Below are 19,844 nucleotides of genomic sequence, written 5' to 3'. Positions count from 1 at the left end.
GACTGTGAATGAACCTTCCGCAGACCCACCCTCATTTACAACTGAGAAGGGTCTGGTGTCAACCAGGCTATTAGTATTGGCAAACGCCCAGTGCATTCGAATGGTTAGAGGCACCGCCGAGGACCCTGGATCGACATCCTACATCCTTAATCAAAGGAAAGAGCAATATTTGATTGCAGCAGATTATGGGTATGTTTGAGAATGATTTATAGGTTACAGCGGGATAAAAATACAACAATCCAGTAATTACTAAAGCTAAGAAAAGTTAAATTCCTGGCTCCGAAGAGACTTGTCTTTATGAGGAAGGGCTCTCCTCACCTAAGCAGAGGGTATTTCTAGATTGACCTACCCTGCTCTTTCTTAGCATGAGGACAAGGCAATTTGTGTAGAGGTTGATATAATGCTTTTTGATTTTTTATGGAAACGCGAGACATTACATCAAAAAATCTGTTGTCATAAATAGCTTTGAACATTCGAGCTTTTGAGCTTTCTTGATTTTGCTTCTTTAAACAATATTTTGTAAAAATACAATACATTTGTTGTTGTTGTATTTTTAAATGCAGCCTTGGTGAACATAAGAGACTTTTTTCAAAAACATTTAAAAATTACCAATCCCAAACTTTTGAACAGCAGTGTATGTATTTGTGTATCGCTATGTTTGTTATATGTATTCATACCCCTGTTATTTAAAAGGTTTTTGTGCACAGTAAATCTCGTATCTGTAATACTTACTCTCTGTGGTACTGCTGCATGGCTCATGCGGTGACGATAGTAAACCACAGCAGCAGATACAGCTGCAAACACCAGCAGAACAACAACTATTCCTGCTAAAACACCTGAAGACAAACCTGAATCTGGAACATCTACAGAGAAAGTGTCATTATTGTGAATGATAATCCATCCAGTACTTACCAATATCTTTGACTGATAATTACACCTTTCTAGTTTTGTCATCAGGTGTATGACATTTGTTCATCAGCACTCCAGTTTAGTTCAGTTAGTTCAAAAGCATCAGCACTTTGAGCTAAACTGGAAGCAGCATTCACATGAAAATGGATAATACTATGTGTTTTGCATGTTAATAACATTAGCCAAAGTGTCACTGACTCAAAACTTACTTTTTTTAACAGTTCACAACCAAACACTTATTGGGTTGATTTAAAATATTGAAATGATTTTCATATTCCTCAAAGGAAAATACACAGAATGACTCAATTATACTCACCAATGACAGAAACACTGAATCTCTTCACTCTAGTGATGCTGAAGCTGCTGTTGTTGATGATGATCTGTAGTGTATATTCTCCAGAGTCTGTGTTTCTGATGTTTGTGATGTTCAGAGATCCAGTCTGATGATCCAGCTTCAGTCTGTCTCTGAATCTCTCTTTACACTGAACATCTGTACAGATCTTACTCTGATCTCCAGTGATTTCAGCGACGAGAATGTCATTAAAATACCATGTCATTAAATAATTTGGGTGTTTTATAAAACCATAATCTAAAGTGACAGATTCTCCCTTCACGTCATATAGTTCAGCAGCAGAAACATCTGAAACACAAACCAACAGATGCTGGAGGATCTTGTATTAACATGTGTTTTAAACATATATAAACTGCATTTAAACACTCATTAAATGACTCACCAGTGACGGAAACACTGAAGATCTTTTCACTGTCGCGGTTGCTAAAGATCTTCAGTTTATATTCTCCAGAGTCTGTGTTTGTGATGTTTCTGATGGTCAGAGATCCAGTCTGATGATTCAGCTTCAGTCTGTCTCTGAATCTCTCAGTGCCTTTATTACACTGAACATCTGTACAGATCTTACTCTGATCTCCGCTGATTTGTGCGATGCGTGTGCTGCTGAAGTACCATTTAATATCTTCTTGTTGGTTTGTTTGAACACCAGTGTTTAGAGTGACTGAATCTCCCTCCATTAACGACACTTCATCTGATCCAACACCAGACACACCTGAGCAAAACATACAATAGTGCAGTGATGTTTTTTTTAACGAGTCCATAAATGAGAGTAGAAAAAATATGTCTGGATTCATCATTTTACACATGCAAACAAACATCAGAAAAACACTGACTCACACTTTCAATCCACATCCTGATTCATATTTTCACACCCTTTCCCTACACATACAGTATATTTGCAAATTAATGCAATTAATCAAACATTTTCATAGACTCATTATATAAATATAACATAGATGACTAGTACCCCCCTAATTTCAACATTTACTAATACTTTATTCAAATCTTGTTAACATTAGTTAATGCACTGTGAACTATAATGAACAGCTGTATTTTATTTACTAACGGTAACAAATAACGTTACAGTAACAAATGGATTTCTCATGGTTTTCCGCCGCATTAACAAAACAGTGCCGTGTTTTCTACATTTTGTAAACATATTTAAGTCCAAAACAACCCACGTAAGTAACTCGTGTAAGGCAAAATTGATGCCTAAATTTTATGAATTTGGCAGAAGCTTTCAACCAAAGCGACTCAGATTACATCAGGCCTACACAAAATCTACACAACCTGTCATCTTATACTGATGTTTATTGTTTAAAACGCCACATCGCGCAGCTGATCTGATCTCGTTTTTTATCGTTAAAAAGTGTTTCATCGACCAGTTCTAAAGAGTTAGTTTCTCTTTTTAGCCTATAGCTATTTTTCCGCCTAGCAATATTGTCAACAATCCAGCAATCACAGCATTGCCAAAGATGTGGCCTCGCCTCGGCGTTAACAAAAAAGGTCTTACTGTGGTCGAGTAAAAACAATATCACTGCGAGCACGTTAAATAAAAGCTTCATTTTCACCAATTTTCTCCTCAGAAAACGAATGCATGGCCGAATGCTAAAGTGAAACTCCCTATGGAATCTCGTGACCGTTCCTGACGTCAACCCCTGCTTCCGCTATTTTCCAATCTACCAATGGCAATAGTAGACTAGCCTATATTACATTGCTTATTCCTAACCCCAGTCTGGAGTTTATTACCTTAAAGAATTCAAAGACTACTGTCGAGTTTTAAATAATTTATTATTTTAATAATACAAGGCCAAAAAAAAAAAAAAAAACTTGATCTTGAGACTACATATCATGTAACAGTAATGTGAGACCATTCTTCTGGAAACACAATTCATCTCATCACATTTAGGCCCAGTTTCACAGACAGGTCTTAGAATAAGCAAGGATTAGGTCTTACAAGGACATTTAAACAGCTTTCAGTAATTAAAAAATTACTGGTGTGCACAGATATTTTTTTTAAATATGCCAGTGCAAGTTATTTTCAATTAAGACAACTCAAACTTGCAGTTTAGTCTGGGACTATCTTAAGCCTTGTCTGTGAAACCAGGGGATGAAGTAAAACATTTAATATCCAACTGAGGAGAACAATAATAATTATTATTATTGTTGAATTTAAACATTATGGTCCCTTTTCAGACTGTGATGACTAAAAGGATTTTTTAGATTTGGGAACACACAGTTATCAACATCACAAATCTAAAAAATGCTTTTAAAAAATGGTTTACACATTAATCATGCTGTACTTTTTACTATATTAACTTGGCAGTAAATTCAAAAAGCAAAGATTGTCAAACTGTCCAACAAAGTTATGCATTCATATTATTTATAGTGCGATTGTGCCTAATGACCTTTGACCCTGTGGCTCAGGAAGGCAAAGGCAAGGCAAAAAATTATCATCATTTACAATCTTTTCTAATCCTATTAGCACCGGTAAAGTTTGTAACTACACGTTCTGGCTGCAATAACTAAGATTTTTCATTTTTTTACACCAGGGCTATGATAATATGATATCACTTCTAAATAAATAAATAAATAAATACAAATGTTACAGGTCCTGGTAAATGACAGAGGAGTCAAGAGTTTGTTGTTGGTGTGTTGTGGTCCTGTTAGTCAAAGACAAAAGCGGGAAAACCCACGAAAAGGCTCCAATGAGAAGAATAACAACTGCTTTACCCCTTGAACTCCTTTCTATTGATAGCTTGCAGAACATTTCATCCCGTTCCTTCTGCTTGAAGATCAGATTCATCACGCCAGTAAGGAGATGAAGCACTTGATGATGCATCAAGAACTGATACTCTGCAATGAAAGCTGTTACAGCTTGTAAATAACTTACTGTCACTAGTATCTGAGATGCCAACTGCAGCAGGAAAGATGAAGACCAGCAATATTGGACCTAGAACAGAGAGAGATACTTCAGTGAACAGAGACAACTGATTTAGAAGAAGAAATGACAGCCAGGGATAGTTGTGTACGGTTATGTTTGTTATTATTAATTCTGTCATTGTCATTATAAGCCTTTTTTTTTTTAATTTTTTTTTTTACCTATTTATTAGTACTTTTTTCAAAAATGTCTTTGGATTTTAATGCAATGTCTCATTAAAAGACAACACAGAAGACCAACATTGTCTCTCTCTGTCTATAACTGCTTACAGCTATCAGCCAGGAAAATGTTCAAGTCTGGTGTATTTAACTTTTTGACTCAGATTAGACCTTTTTTTAATGGATACAGTATTTTGTTGGACTGTATAGCTGTTTTGAGGTTCATAAAAAGACATGAAACTCTTCACCTACAACACAAGATGTTCATTCAGCTCAAACCACATGTGAACCGCAGCAGGTTTTGTTTTTGCACTCAGAAGATGAGCTGCAAGAGCAACAGTGTGTGACGGAAGATAGTATTAACTTTTTGACTAGACTAGATAGTATTGAGTTTTTACTATACTTTTGAAAAAAGTTCTTTAAGTCTTAAGTTAAAGTTCTTTAAGTTAAAATGAAGTCTTAATAAGAATGTATATTTAACCATAAATCATTGTAAAGAGCCTGTAAAGAGTCTACGTGGGTAAAACTCTGTCGTGGGAGGATTCACACGCCAGCTCAAGTGCTTTCGGCAAATCGTTTCATCAGATCAGACTTTTCAGGAAATGTTTCATGTGTTTGCTTTGCTATGTTTGTGCTGGTGGTGTCTGACTGGTAAGTCGTTAATATATTTTGGCTTAATTTCAGTTACATTCTTCACTTATGTTACTTATAAAGGTGATTACAAAACTCTCAGAAGCCTTAATCTGTGTAAATCTGTTTGTTCATCAGGTGTGTCAGTGATGGAGGGAGATTCTGTTACTTAATACACTGATGATACCGAAATATGTGAAGGCAATGACGTACTGTGGAAATATGGAGCTGAAAAATTTCAAATAGCTCAAATAAAGAAAAAGCAGCAAATCATCTCCTCATATGATGATGTTCCTGATGAGAGATTCAGAGACAGACTGAAGCTGGACGATTAAACTGGATCTCTGACCATCACAAACACCAGAACTGAACATACTGGAGATTATCAACTAGAGATAACTGGAGTGAAACTGACATCAAAAATATTCAGTGTTTCTGTCTATGGTGAGTAAAGATTATTTGTCCTGTCCTTCAAATATTCTTGAATATTCAGTACAACTAAAGCTCAATCAGCAGCATCTGTGGCATAATGCTGATAGTTATTATTTATTAGTATGGACTTAATTTATAATTTATGCAGTGCAGACTATTTGACAACTTTATTCAACTTCTGTATATTTCTATCAGTGTGTGTGATCTCAGCATCAGTCTCTCTCTACCTCTGGAGGTGGAATATCAGGATAAAAACACCTACAGCTGTGTGCTGAACAATCCCATCAGCAACCAGACCACACATCTGGACATCAACACACTCTGTCACACATGTGCAGGTACCACAGCACTGATGATATATGTGTGTGTTTACTGACCTGATCTCTGTCTTCTGTTGTAGATCAGACTGAAACATTCACTTACATTAATGACTGTCTCTTGTTTACTCTTCTTCAGTCTCAGTGTCTCTGATAGTGTTGATCTCTGCAGCTGCTGCTGGTGGTTTTCTGTTGATTGTAACTGCTGTCAGGATCTTCTGCACCTGCAGGAAATGTAGAAAACCAGGTTGAGGAGATCAAAAAAATTATGCAAGCGTCAAAATATTTGAACCAAACCCCTTATGAACCACTCTCTGATTAAGACAGGACTTATTGACTGTACCTCAGGTATCTTTGCTAAAATGCTTCACCTGTTAATGTGTCGTATCATTCTCATTAATCCTAACATGCTGATCTGCGCTCGCTCCAGGCTCAAACTAAGCTAAGGAGAACCATTCCCTCTGGATGCTGCAAAGGAAGCCTCACTGACTCTAACACCTAAGCCCTCCAGAGTCCACTGCAGTCCTCAAACTTCTTCTAATTGTTAATTGTACAGACTGACTCCTCCCTCTGATGATGATATTTGCATAACTGATAATAAATCAGAAAAATGTATTACTTTCCTCTCTGTCGTCTTCGAACCAACACACCTGGTACACTGCTATACACACCTGTAACCAGCCCTTATCATCTTGAATGTAGCCTTCACTACACCCAGACAGCTTGGGTTAGGGTTATAAAGTGTGTTTGCAGGAAAAAAGAGAGTTGAGTCTTAATCATCGCGGGTTATAAAGGCCAGTTTATACTTCTGAATCAAGTGTACACCATAGTGTACATCATACATCGCATTTATACTTCTGCTTTCTGTCTGCGTTGCTCTGCAATTACACTGTCAAAACACTAGTTGTCACTGGGGTTTCTATGTTCCACATGTGGAGTTTCTTCGACGCTGTATTGAGTTTAGGCTACTTTGAGTTTTGGCAGCTGAAACTGATTGGATCACGTTGGAGCTGGAGCCAATTGATGTTGAAAAACAGTTACTTTTACTGAAATTAATAAAGCTAAAATGGTACGCATGACCCGTGAACCAGTTGAGGCAGAAGGAGGGTGAATTTTCTGTGCTTGTCCGGCCACTGAAAGAAAGAAAATTATATATATATATATATATATATATATATATATATATATATATATACACACACACATATAGATACACACTTTTTTGGGGGGTGTTCTGTTTTTTGTTTTTTTTAACTACTCACGTCAATTACTAATTATGATCAAATAATTTTATATTTTATATTATTGATCAATATGTGAATATGTTGACCAGGCTACACATGGCATGAGTTGTGGTCTCATTGGCACAAATTAGTTTAGATGAGATTAGATAGAACTGTATTGATCCCAGATTGATTCCACTCTCCTGTGTCACAGACTTCTGAAGCTATATTTGGTCACATGCTTTTCTGCTCTGTGGTGATTTGTTAGACATGGTGGAGAAAACAAGTCTGACCACCAGATGTCACTATCACTCTTTTTTAAAAATATATATATTTTAGATATTGACGTTTTAATCAGGATACTTGTCCGATTGGGCATGTAAAATACTTTCATTTGCCCCTTCAAAAAATCCACTTGTCCCAGACAAGTGTTAATGTCGAACCCTGATATATATTAGGTTATTAAACTCTTGCATCAGCAGGTTCCTGCTGATTTTCTTTGCAGAAATCAAAGGAGGAGCCTGTGTATGCAAATGTAAGCAAAAAATGATGTTCAAAACAGAATTAACTGGAGAGCTCATATGGGCCCTGACTTATACCTTTAATTCATATTTATTCTCTGCCAGGATATTTTACTTTCGTCTATACTCTTTCTTTGTGCCACATTGTTTTTTTGTCGCTTTGCTCTAGTTTAATTTAGTGGTTCACAAATAGTAGGCCAGTCAAAATATAGAACATTCAGAAACTCAAATGTATATTCTATTTTTAGCTTAACATGCATGGAAATATACTAACTTTATTAAATATTGATCCCACCCTTCACTGTCTCTGTACTCTTGTGTAAAGAGAAAAATGGCAAATTCAGCACATCATCGCTCTCTAGTGTCCAAAGCAGAAAATCACATCTCTCTAAGAATATCTTACTTTACACGATAGGGTGCGCTATAGTTACTGCTGTTCTCACAGTCACGTCTCTGATGTTTATAATAATATACAGAGCTGGCTAGAAACTGATTACATGTAATCTGGATAACGTAGTCAGATTAAAAAAATTAATGTCAACGTATCAGACAAAGCTTCCAATCATCCACTGTCTCTATGATCTTAGGCATATTTCATGTGTTATTGACGATGGTATGAAGTTAGTGAAAATTGGACCCTAAAGTGTGACTAATAAATTTTTTACTATTGTTTTTCTCCCTCAGTTTCTCATGTTTTTTCCCCAGTAGATTAAAGTGCCAAAAAAGCTGTTTATAGTAGAAGCACAGGAAGAAACTCTTCACCTACAAACTAAACACTCATGCACTGAATGCCCAGTGTCACTGACACATGTTTGTCCACCCAACGGATCAAACCACATTTAGAAAAATAACGGCTGCAGGTTTCAGTTTGACTCAGAAGATAAACCCCAGTAAAGCCGGTACTGTGAGATCATACACGCTTTTAACTTTGCACTCTGGTTTTTCCTTTCAGTATTTAAAAAAAAAGTTTTTTTTATTCATTATTAATTTTAAAATCAACAGAGTCATGTTCCATTTCACCATGAAATGCAGGTCATCCACAATTCACACACTATTCTTCTACTTTTAGCCATCTGAAACGGTCAGGTAACTACACTCTCAGAAGAAAAGCTGTCTCTGAGGCGGTGCTACTTCTAATATGAACCCTAAACCTTTTGATAAGAATAAAGAATATTTTTTATCCTTCAAGGGATAAAGGGTTAAAATCTTAAGGGCCTGAAGAACTATAACCTTATATCATATGCAAATGCAGTGTGTGAACTAGGAGGGTCAAACGCTGCATAGGAGGATTCACACAACACTTGAACAGTTCTGCTGTTAGATCACACACTGAACCACTGAACAAAATGTTTCACGCGTTACTTTTGTTCTTTTTTTGCTGTTGGAGTCTGACTGGTAAGTTATAAAAGCCTTTTTACGGCTTATTTTTGTTTTCCGTTTAAGTGTAAATTAAAATTCAATTATTTTCATCTGCTTTTATTTACCAAAGGAATTATGAATATTGTATGAACATAATACAAGATCTACTAACTTTGAATGCAGTCTCTTCTGGGATTAGGATTAGGTTTACTGTGACATTTTCAGGTCTGGAAATGGTAATGGATATAATGGAAATCTCTACAGTGAATGTAAATGTTCAGAAAGTGTGAACTTTCCATTGAGCTTTCAAATATCAGCCCATTTTTTTGTCTTTTTAAAAATATTTCTGTAGCTATTAATTTGCAGACTATCCAGTGATCTAAATATCTCATTTAATTAAAAATGTAATTAAAATATCCAGCACAATTAAAACTGTACTTATAATCTGCAATAATTATCATGCATTTATTGTCAATACATTTTGAAACTTTAAACACAGATTGTTCTCTACACTTTAAAACAAGTTAAATGGATGTGCTGCACCAATAAGGCTGATATATTTTGTTTTGTGTTTCTGCTTGTTTTGGATATTCTCAACTTTACATGTAAACTTTTGCTGATTTCAGGCTTTGTAAACCATCAGTGGCCGTAATCTGTGTAAATCTGTTTGTTCTCCAGGTGTGTTTGGAGATTCAGTGTCAGTGATGGAGGGAGATTCTGTTACTCTAAACACTGATCTTACTGAAATACATGAAGATGATCACATACGGTGGAAATACGGAGCTGAAAACTCTCTGATAGCTAAAATAAATAAAAACAAGCTAAATTTATCCATATATAATATTACTGAAAGATTCAGAGACAGACTGAAGCTGGACGATCAAACTGGATCTCTGATCATCACAAACACCAGAACTGAACATGCTGGAGTTTATAAACTAGAGATAAGTGGAGTGAAAAAATCATCAAAATCATTCAATGTTTCTGTCTATGGTGAGTAGAGATAATTTGTCCAAATGTTCACATATTCTATTTACATATTCAGATGTTACATCATTTTATAGATGACAAACACATTCAGTGACCATCAACACACTAAACACACACTCAAAACGGAATTTATTACAACGTTTCACAACAATTCACAACACCTAAAATAGACTGATAGTTCATGTTTCTCTCGATTCTCTCGTGTTTTCCAGCTCATCTGCCCACTCCTAGCATTACCAGAGACTGTTCGTCATTGTTATCATCGAATTGTTCATTGGTGTGTTCATCAGTGTTGAATGTGTGTGATGCGACTCTCTCCTGGTACGCAGGAATCAGTGTATTGTCCAGCATCAGTGTGTGTGATCTCAGCATCAGTCTCTCTCTACCTCTGGAGGTGGAATATCAGGATAAAAACACCTACAGCTGTGTGCTGAACAATCCCATCAGCAACCAGACCACACATCTGGACATCAACACACTCTGTCACACATGTGCAGGTACGACAACACTGATGATATATGTGTGTGTTTACTGACCTGATCTCTGTCTTCTGTTGTAGATCAGACTGATGCATTCACTTCTTTCTTTATCAATACAGCACCAGACACACTCTCTCCTTCACAACAAGACTCGCCTCTAAAAGTGTTGATCTCTGCTGGATCTCTGATGATTGTTGCTGGATTTTGGATCTTCTGGATCTGCAGGAAAAACAGAAAAACAGATAAAGATGGCAAGTATTCTCTTCTCCTTTTAAAAAAGTTAAATAAGAAATAATTCTTTGAAATAATTCAGTGTATCATTTAATTAAAAATTATTCTCATAATTTTCATTGTCATAATAAATGTCTATTTCTAATTGTATATTATGACACTGTATGTCGCTCTTTACTCATCTCACACACAAACAAAGGTTTCTCAAACTGAATCAACACTGGAAATGCAAAAACAGAAAAGTTAATTTTTATGAATATTATCAGTAAGGATGAGGCTGGTGCTCTAAAATCTTTGTATATGAATGATAACTTTGTTTGTGCTTGTTGAACACAAAGAATGTAAAATACTTTTCTTTGTTAAACATCCCATTTGGGTTTGATTTATGTGTCTCTCTAAATGTAATAATAAACACTCTTTTAGGAATTGTTGTGTGTGGAAAAAGTTACAGACCTAATGGCAAATTAAATTTGTTAATGTCGCTTTTAAAAACTTTCAGTGTTACTTTGGTGTTAACTTTGAAATTCATTGTAATAACATAAATATTGTGAAGAATCAGATCTAGTTAAGATTGAGTTTTGTTGTTTTAATGCATCTATAATTTCACACAGACGAGACCTGTGAAGTCGAGATCACTTACGCTGAGACGACATTCGACAAAAAAAACACACAGAAATCGGTGAGACAATTTATTGTTAATTTGTTGAGTATTTGTATAATTTCAGATGTAGATCAGTGTGCGCTTGTGTTTATGTCTGTATAATATTGAAGCCCATTTCTACCAGATAAGAAATAAAAATCATGCTCTGGTAAATCATAATCATGACTTTAAAAGTCTAAAATATCACATACACATTAAAAAGTTCAAATTATGACTTCAAAATGTTGAAATTGTGACATACAAATTTTGACTTGCGTATGTCATAATGTACCATTTTTAATCTCACAATTTTGATATTTTTTATAATTATGATTTAACTATAATTTATGATTTTTATTCTTATGTGGTGGTAATGGTGTTTCAGAGTTTAATGATCTATCACATGCAGTAAATCTCAAACACAACAGCACCATCAGATGTTTATAAAAGACTTGTTACTTTAAAAACTATATCACATTACAATACATAATTATTATATCTTGTGTTATGCATATTTACAGAAAGTTGAAGAGGAGGTTCATGTGGAATATGCACAAATCCTATTCAGAAGATGATCAAACTTTAATGTTGTTCTGAGTACAAGACCCAGATTGATTGTGATCATTTCACTGTGAATCTCCTGAACGTCAGACTCTGAGTCTATGTTCAGTTTTAGGATTGAGAGAATCATCATGTTTCATCAGGAAATCACAGCAGACATACAGGATCATCCTAAAGGGTCGAAAGTATGATCATTAAAACCAGATTAATTAAATGTTCTCCTAAAAACTTAAAAAGAATGTACCTTAACTGCAATACAGGGACTTTAAGCTAATTATGTAAATCATGTGGCCCATTGCAGCATTTTTATGTTTGCAAAACATAGATGCAAACTAGTGATGGAAAGGTGACGAAGTGAGCTCTGCTGTGGTCTCATTCATTTATATCAATGTGGTTTGGTCTGTTGGGTAGACAAACAGCTTGTGCATGAGCATGTTTCTGCTGCTGGATGTTTGCATTTCATGTCAGTTTGTCTGCAATGTCTGAGGTGTCAATAAAGCTTCAGTGTGTCTGAGGTGTCAATAAAGCTTCAGTGTGTCGAGGTGTCAACAGGTGTCGGTGCGAGTGTGTCTGAGGTGTCAGTCTGAGTTAACATCAAGTCGTTGCAAGCCAATGATTTTTCCATTTATGCACACATAAAACAGTTAATGACTTCTCTACAGGGAAGCCACTTTACTACAAAGTACTAAACTCACTCGTGCTGATGTTTGACAAAAAAAGTCCAAAATCAAACTGTGATTTGATTTTGAAAAATTGTCATATTATTAACTTTGTGTGCATGATGATACTGCAGTTAAGCAGTGCTACTCTCAGAAATAAAGGTACAACAGCTGTCATGTGTTGTAGCTTTTCAGAAGGTACACCTCTGTACCTTATTTTCCCCTTAGGGTACATATTAGTACTAGCCTGGTTAAAACCAGACCATTCTCAGTAGTAACTGAGTTATGGTCTGGCAAAGCTTCATTAATAACTCATTTCCAAAGGGGCGTCACCAACGGACGTCGCTCAAATGCCTCTGGGGCAATTGGATAGACCTAAAACCAATCAGAGCAATCGTCATCATGTAAAGCCATATGATACTGCGTCCCAATTCGCCTAAGTTACACTACGCCATAAAAGTATGTACTCTTTTTGTGAAGAAAATGTATTTATTTTTGAATGTGTAGCAAAAAAGTACGCAAGCTTTGGGACATACTACTTCGTCATCTTTATCGGACGGATCTGTCGCGTACATCCTGTCACGTAAACTGCCCTGTCAATCATCTTGTCACAGTTAAAATCCTCTATTAAATCTAATTTAATTTCCTACCGTTTTCGGAGAGAAATGTAGTAGCACGTTCATCTGCCAGTGGGTCTTTCATGGAGACTGTCCTCATGTGTTTGCAATTTGAATATATAATGCATTTAAAAGTTGAACGGACGTCGCTCAAATGCCTCTGGGCGCAATTGGATAGACCTAAAACCAATCAGAGCGATCGTCATTGTGTAAAGCCCGCCCCAACGTTTCTGATTGGTGCCGCGATTTCGACGGATTAGAAATGGGCTTGAATGAGCTCTTTGCCAGACTACTTGCAGAGCAAATCTAAATTTGCTGGAAGTTGTCTGGGTTTTCCCAGGCTATATTAGTACCTAAATGGTCGAAAAGGTACAGCGCAAATGACAACTTATAAAAAAAATTCTGAGAGTGCAGTTTCAAGAGTTTCAATTCTTTCCAAGCAGAACTATACTTGATCCCTGTTTTTTTTATATATAAAAGGTTATATCCCGTTTTCTGCCGGTGTCTGGCTCATTTTAAGAATAAATGGACTGTATGACTTACAATTTTTGATTTGTGTTTGATGGTCGTTAATAATATGTTTTCATCAGCTTTGAGGAGAAACTAAATGCTGCTAACAAACTTGATTTTTTTTTTTAGCACAACAGGAATCCTGTCCATTGGTGAAACAAAGGTTGTGAAATCAAGATCATAATCAGATATAAAGTCTCACCTTCCTCCCTTGATAGTGATAAAGTCCAGGCACAATGATATGAGGATATATGAGGCTCAAGTTCTCCACTCCTGCTCCAGTTCCAGCTCTGTAACCTCCACCTGAGGGTCAGGGAACACAACACGAGTGATGGGGTGAAGGAGTGTGAACAAACGATAAAGATTAAATGATTTTAACTTTAGTAGAAAGAAGCATTAGCAAATATGTGGTTAGTGCGGTGTTCTGGAAGATTTTAGTACCTAATGTTACCTCTCCTCGGCAACACAGAATGAGGAATCATTTATGTCTGAAACACAGGACTGAAAATAACTTTTTGGTCAAGTTTACACGCTGACAAGGTGACTTCAACAACTCGAGCAGAGTTTATGACGTCACGCATTTTTTTTTTTATTTTAGTCTATGGCGGTCACAAAAAACTTCTTTCAATTAAATAAAAAGTATCAAATGAGTCGAGGTTCTCACGTTACATTATTTCTTTGTGTTGGTCTGCAATGCTGTTTCCTTTAATGAAAATTACATCCCGTTTCAAATGTATCTCCACCTAATGCTTCTGTATTGTAAACATCAAAACATCCTACGAAAGCAGACAGACACACACACACACACACACACACACACCCCCGGAAGTGAAATTAATACAACGTTTGACCACTAGAGGACAAGAGTCATGTTTCCACTTCTTCTATGGTTTATTGGCGGTTGGCAAACAACGAGTGCATTTCCGCCACCAATTGGTGTGGAGTGTCAACCAGAATGTGGACTATATACAGTAGGCCTAAATTGTTTTTTAAAAAAAACCTTAAATTACTTTCTCTAAGGTATTGAAACAATAAATTATAACACCTATCTTTTGACTCCTTAAGTTTTGGATTAAATATCTTCTTTTTCATATTTCTTACAATATATCATAACATGTTAGTTGTTTCCTTCTGACCACAGAAATCACATTTCCTGTTATCTTTACCTATTTTGAACAGTTTGATTTAGTCCATTGTGTCTAAACCTAAGCCTCGAAACTATTATCTCTTCCCTTAATTCCTCCATATTCCTCACTGTAAAAAAATGTGTTGTTTTTTAAGTACAATCAACTTGGCTTTTTAAGTAATTTCAACTTGAACTGCTTTAATTTGACTTAAATAATGAGTTGAGTCTTGTATAACCTTTTGGAAAAAAAGTTGAAAATTGCTTAACTTATTTTGATGAGTTAAGTAATGTGTAACATGTTGTCTTAACTTATTGATCATACTATTGCTCATATTATAGGGTTATTAATAATGTTCACCACTGAAAGAAAAAAAGAAAATCATATGCACTGCTAAACCATAAAGCATGCCTATAACCATAAAAAAAAATATTTCCTACCAAAAAAATGTCCCACTCTAAAATCGTAATTTGTGATTTTTTTTTTTTTTTTAATGCTTGTGGGAGAAATAAATGTAATTTCTTTGTTTAAGACAGTAGTGCTTGATATCACATTACCATTGTTTTACTGTGGTAAAAAATACTGTTGAATTACTGTTTATTATTGGGATTGTTTTTTTCAAGAACTGCATCCCACACAGTGTGCCCTTGTTATAATTTTCTTGATATTTCATTAATAAAGTGTTTAAACTACAAACATGCATTCTGTATTAGAGCGCCATCTAGTGTTATAACTAGGAATTCAGCATTCAAAGAGTCCAGTTATATTGAATCAGGTATTTTTAATGTCATTTATCACATGAACATATTAATATCTTACTAGTTGTTGTTGCTTGTTTCAGAAAGAAAATAGTGTTTATATGGGCTAATGCAAAGTTAAAGAAAAAATATAGTTTCTTTCATTTTTTTATCATAAAATAAATCCTCTTCATATGCACAGATCATTTAAATATTTTTCAACAGCTTATTAAAACACTGGAAAAGTAGTGGTAATGAAACAAAATCATCTATGCCCAGCTCTTATTGAATTATATTTGGCAAATTTTAATTTTAACGTGACAGAACATTTCATGACTAAAATAGACATCACGATCCACATATATATGCCTAAATCTATTCTAATATTCTACTCAATCTACCCAATAAAAGTAAGTTGAAGCTGAAGGCAGACAATCTTACATAATAAAACAAGAAACATCAACATATGGTTATCCAAACTTCTGACATTCATCAAAATATCTTCTTTTGTGATCAAAAGAATGACACATTCACGTGAAAGACGGAACTGGAGTTCAGTTTAAGAAAAGAAAAACATCCCCGCATGAGAGACAAACTAACACTTGAACATTTTATATTGTTCAGGATCTGGAAAAAACAATGTGGACCCGTTTTGCCTATACTGGCTCAAAAATATTTTCTTACAACAAGAATACACTTCATTTCTGTACACAATTAAAGAAGACAGTACCTCTTCTCAACCACATTTTTACTCCCCAAGGTTTGGGGTTTTTCGTAATTATTGCTTTAGGAGAAATTAACACATCACCATTTTCAACTAAAATAGAAAACTTTGTATGTATTTAGGGCGGGGTTTTGGGGAATTGAAAATGCAAGACTTTGAAAAAAGGGATTTAGAGTACAAGTTTTGATACCGTTATCTCTGTGTAAACTAAAAAAAAAAAATAAAAATAAAAATCATTAAGTGTTCAATCTAGTTCAAACTTTCTTTACAAAGTTACATCACATCACATCAACTACCTGCCTGGGGCCTGTAGGCCTACCATTAAGGTAGCTGAACAAACCCGGGGTTACAGGATTAGTTTTGAGATGACAAAACCAAACTATTGCAATCAGGCTTTATTGGTACCATGACACGCAGCTCATCAACTTTCCCGGTCAACTCTCAGGCTACTTTTACACGTGGCCGGCTTTTTTCATAAAAGGACATTTCACCCTAGCAAACAAAGTTTTCCAAAATTTCCACTCTGGCCGGAGTTTTTAGAAAGGGAAATGTCTCAGTTTTTCAAAATAACCATGTACGTGTAAACGGGGCCTCAGGCTTTGATCCTTAAGCTATGATTACTTCACGAGCGCGTGCGTTAAAAGTGAGGTTGGCACCGAACAACACATTCAAATGTTTGCCATTATAAAAGGTCCAGTGCATTCACCTCAGCGACTGTCTCAGAACACACAGACAGAGTAACTTCACCCTAATAAATAAAAGTATGGTGAAATTTGTATGCCAAATTTGACAAATCAGCGGGATCAGGTAGGCCCGGGAGAGGAATGAGGCGGGCAACAGGCCTTGTATACGCCCTGTCCTTGACTTGGACATCGGCCATCCTTGCTGGGATGAAGGGAGATGACCTGACCCACTGACCATTGGGATCTGGGAAGTTAAGAATCAGAACACTGTTGATCAGAACAACAGTGTTAGGTTGCAGGTTAGGATGATCTGTGCACCACTTCCGTCTGGACTGAAGAGAGAGAAGGAAATTTCTAAGGAAATGGGCCCAAAAATGATCAGAAAGAATCTGACTGTGACGGCTACTGTGCAGCTCGGAGTCTGGATATGTTACCAGAGGAAGGGAAGCATCATCCCACCCCAGGCCACCCCATCAGCAACAAGTTAGGGGTCACAGTGTCAGGATCAGCAAAGTAGAGGCAAAGGTAGAAGGGGCTTTTGGATTTGAAGGCAGGCTAAATTATCCCTGAAGGAATACACCTGGGCTTGTCTTAGGATGGCTGTCTCTGAATCACAGTATTTCTGCTGATGGAGGCTTTGCTGCTCCATGAAGGGAGGCAGCCATGCAGTCAAGGAGATCTTGGAGGATGGCAAATTGACTGGGTTCAGGGATGGAGGTATGGACTGAGGAATACAGTCCCACAGAAGCTGGGCTTACGCCGCTCTACAGCGTCATCAGAATGATCTATAGCAGGGCTAGTTGGCCACAGTTCAGGGGACTGAAACAGGAAGGCAGGTCCTTGGTTCCCCCTGCAGGGCCTACTAAGGTCGGCCAGTAGCTTTCCTCTAGTTAGGTCGTCTGCAGGGTTGCTCTGAGAATCCACATAACACCACTCCTGGCCTTTAGTGAGCTCCTGAATCTCAGCTACCCTGGTTCCAACGAAAACTTTGTAACGGCAAGAGTCAGAAGTGAGCCAGTAGAGTACAGTGGTAGAGTCAGTCCACAGAATAGTCTTTCTGATATGGAGGGTGAGCTCTGTTTGGAGGAGACTGAATAGCTGAGCCCCTATGAGAGCGGCACATAATTCAAGTCGTGGAATGGATAATTGTTTTTTGGGAGCAACGCGGGACCTCGCCATGAGGAAGGACACATTCCCTTGCTGCTGACCATCTTCTGTGCGCATGTAGGCAACCGCACCATAGACTTCATTGATGCATCACAGAAGATGTGAAGGTCTTGAGTGGCTAAGGCGGTGTCTACTAAATGAGGTATGAGGCAGCGAGGCAAAGTCATGGTGGAGAGGTTAGGGAATTCATTTTCCCATAAAAGCCAGGCTTCTAAGAGATCACAAGGGAGAATTGCATCATCCCATTCTTGTGCCTTTCCCCATAAGTGCTGGGTGATTATTTTGGCCCTTGTGGTGTAAGGGAGGATATAGGCAAGAGGATCATACTGACTAGCAAGAACTCTGTAAATATGGCGCATGGTTGTAGTGGTATGTTCAATGGCTCGGTGCATGTATCTGAGGGTGTCTGTATGGCAGTTCCAGAGGAGGTCTAGAGTAGACTCTGAGGGATCAAGGGAAGGATGGTGTGATAACCAGAGCTCTGTTTGTTCTGACCTGGCTTCAGGAGGTAGATGACAGATGACCTGAGGATCATTACTGGCCCATTGTCTGATTTCGAAGCCACCAGAGGAGAGGGTAGTGCACAGGTGCCCTCTGGGGTGAGGAGACTCTGTTATCCACGTAGAAGTTGTTGTGTATGGAATGGTGAATGCACTCTTCTGCCTGAGCATCTTTGATGATCCTCTGGAGAATGTAAATGGCACAGCGAGGGCTTGAGGTTGTGCCAAAGGGGAGAACTTGCCATTCATACACAGTTGAGGAGCCTCACAGTCCAGGTCACGGTCACGCCAGAGGGATCGCAGGAGAGGTTTATCCTGGGGCAATAGGTGCACCTGGTGAAACACTGATTTAATGTCTCCACTGATTGCAGTCTTGTGCTGCCTAAAACGGAGCAGAACTCCAAGGAGGGAAGGCCCGATGATTGGTCCAGGAAGTAACTGAGTTCAGACACTGATTTCGGTAGGAGAAGGAACAATCAAACACAATGCAATCTTTACCATTGTGACGCACAATGTGCTGGGGTATGAACCAGGACTCAGGGGCATCTTCTATTTCAGAGGATGACAACTTCTTGACATACCCAGCATTAACTAATTTCTGGATCTCTCTGGTATAGGTCTCTGCCTGTTGTTGGTTTTGAAGGAGTCGCCTTTCACAGCTGCGGAGATGGGACATTACTGCCTTCTTGGGGGCCTTCAGAGGGGGCCAGGGGTCTACATAGAGGAGAGGTGCCGCATATCGTAGGGTGCCATCAACAGGTGTTCTGATGGTTTGGGTCTCAAGCTGGAGCATTGCCTCTTGATCCTGTTTGGAGCGAACCACAGCTTTCATGCTTCTCTGAGGTAATACATCAATCTGCCACAGTTTGGCATTTGGCATCCATTATGGTGGATGTCATCATCCATGATCCAAGGGGCTGTGGTACTTTATTTTGTCCAGCAGGTGTCTCTGGGTAACACTTTTGTGTCTTCAGGTTAAATGATGTGACGCAGGTGTGGAGAATTGATGGTGATTAACCATGTTGCTTATAAGATGCTGGCTTTCCACCCTTTGGAGTCAAAAGCTTGGGGTTTGGTCGCTGTGTTTCTCATGCTGGCTTTCTCACCCTCTCCAGTCCAAGGCTTGATGTTGTTGTGTTTTTGCATCTTTATATTTTACTTTTTGTTTGATGTAGTTATGTCTGTTTTCTTGATTAAATACTTCTTGTTTCAAATTTGATTACATGTTTGGCCTCCCCATTCATATTGCTACTCCTTGAGCCAAGGGGTCGTAACACTAGTATTATAATGCTAGTAAAAATATGGTGGAAAGCTAGAGATCTGTTAAAGGACCCTGCAGTGTCCAGCCGAGCTGGGTCTTGGTTGCTACAGGGGTTTCAGGAG

The 19,844-nt window shown here is 37.5% G+C and overlaps 1 protein-coding gene and 2 long non-coding RNA genes across 23 annotated transcripts in view; 2 read left to right on the top strand and 1 right to left on the bottom strand.

Moving 5' to 3' along the window:
- LOC311084745 (uncharacterized protein) overlaps positions 1–19,844 on the bottom strand; it is a gene marked incomplete at its 5' end in the record, with an annotated part of 102,997 nt that overhangs the window by 5,090 nt on the left and 78,063 nt on the right. Inside the window, 10 exons of one of the 21 annotated variants that reach the window (XM_084116975.1) lie at positions 733–863; positions 1,226–1,549; positions 1,644–1,970; positions 4,152–4,211; positions 5,843–5,960; positions 10,366–10,527; positions 11,699–11,911; positions 13,729–13,829; positions 13,968–14,027; positions 14,191–14,366. In XM_084116975.1, the coding sequence (XP_083973101.1) occupies positions 733–863; positions 1,226–1,549; positions 1,644–1,935 (747 nt within the window). Of the gene's footprint in view, positions 1–732; positions 864–1,225; positions 1,550–1,643; positions 1,971–2,095; positions 2,940–4,151; positions 4,327–5,796; positions 5,961–10,365; positions 10,528–11,698; positions 11,912–13,728; positions 13,830–13,967; positions 14,028–14,190; positions 14,367–19,844 lie in introns of those variants that run through there. The other 20 variants (XM_084116990.1, XM_084116989.1, XM_084116974.1 and 17 more) reach the window with 20 other exon arrangements.
- Positions 4,873–6,354, top strand: LOC311084766. Its single transcript, XR_014606594.1, has 3 exons — positions 4,873–5,008; positions 5,126–5,431; positions 5,615–6,354. It is a non-coding gene; the product is annotated as an uncharacterized lncRNA (long non-coding RNA).
- Positions 6,943–10,334, top strand: LOC311084769. Its single transcript, XR_014606597.1, has 3 exons — positions 6,943–8,875; positions 9,518–9,832; positions 10,042–10,334. It is a non-coding gene; the product is annotated as an uncharacterized lncRNA (long non-coding RNA).

Source organism: Abramis brama, assembly GCF_963993115.1.
Source record: "Abramis brama genome assembly, chromosome: 6".
Taxonomy (NCBI): Eukaryota; Metazoa; Chordata; class Actinopteri; order Cypriniformes; family Leuciscidae; genus Abramis; species Abramis brama.
This window is presented reverse-complemented; position numbering and strand designations above follow the sequence as displayed.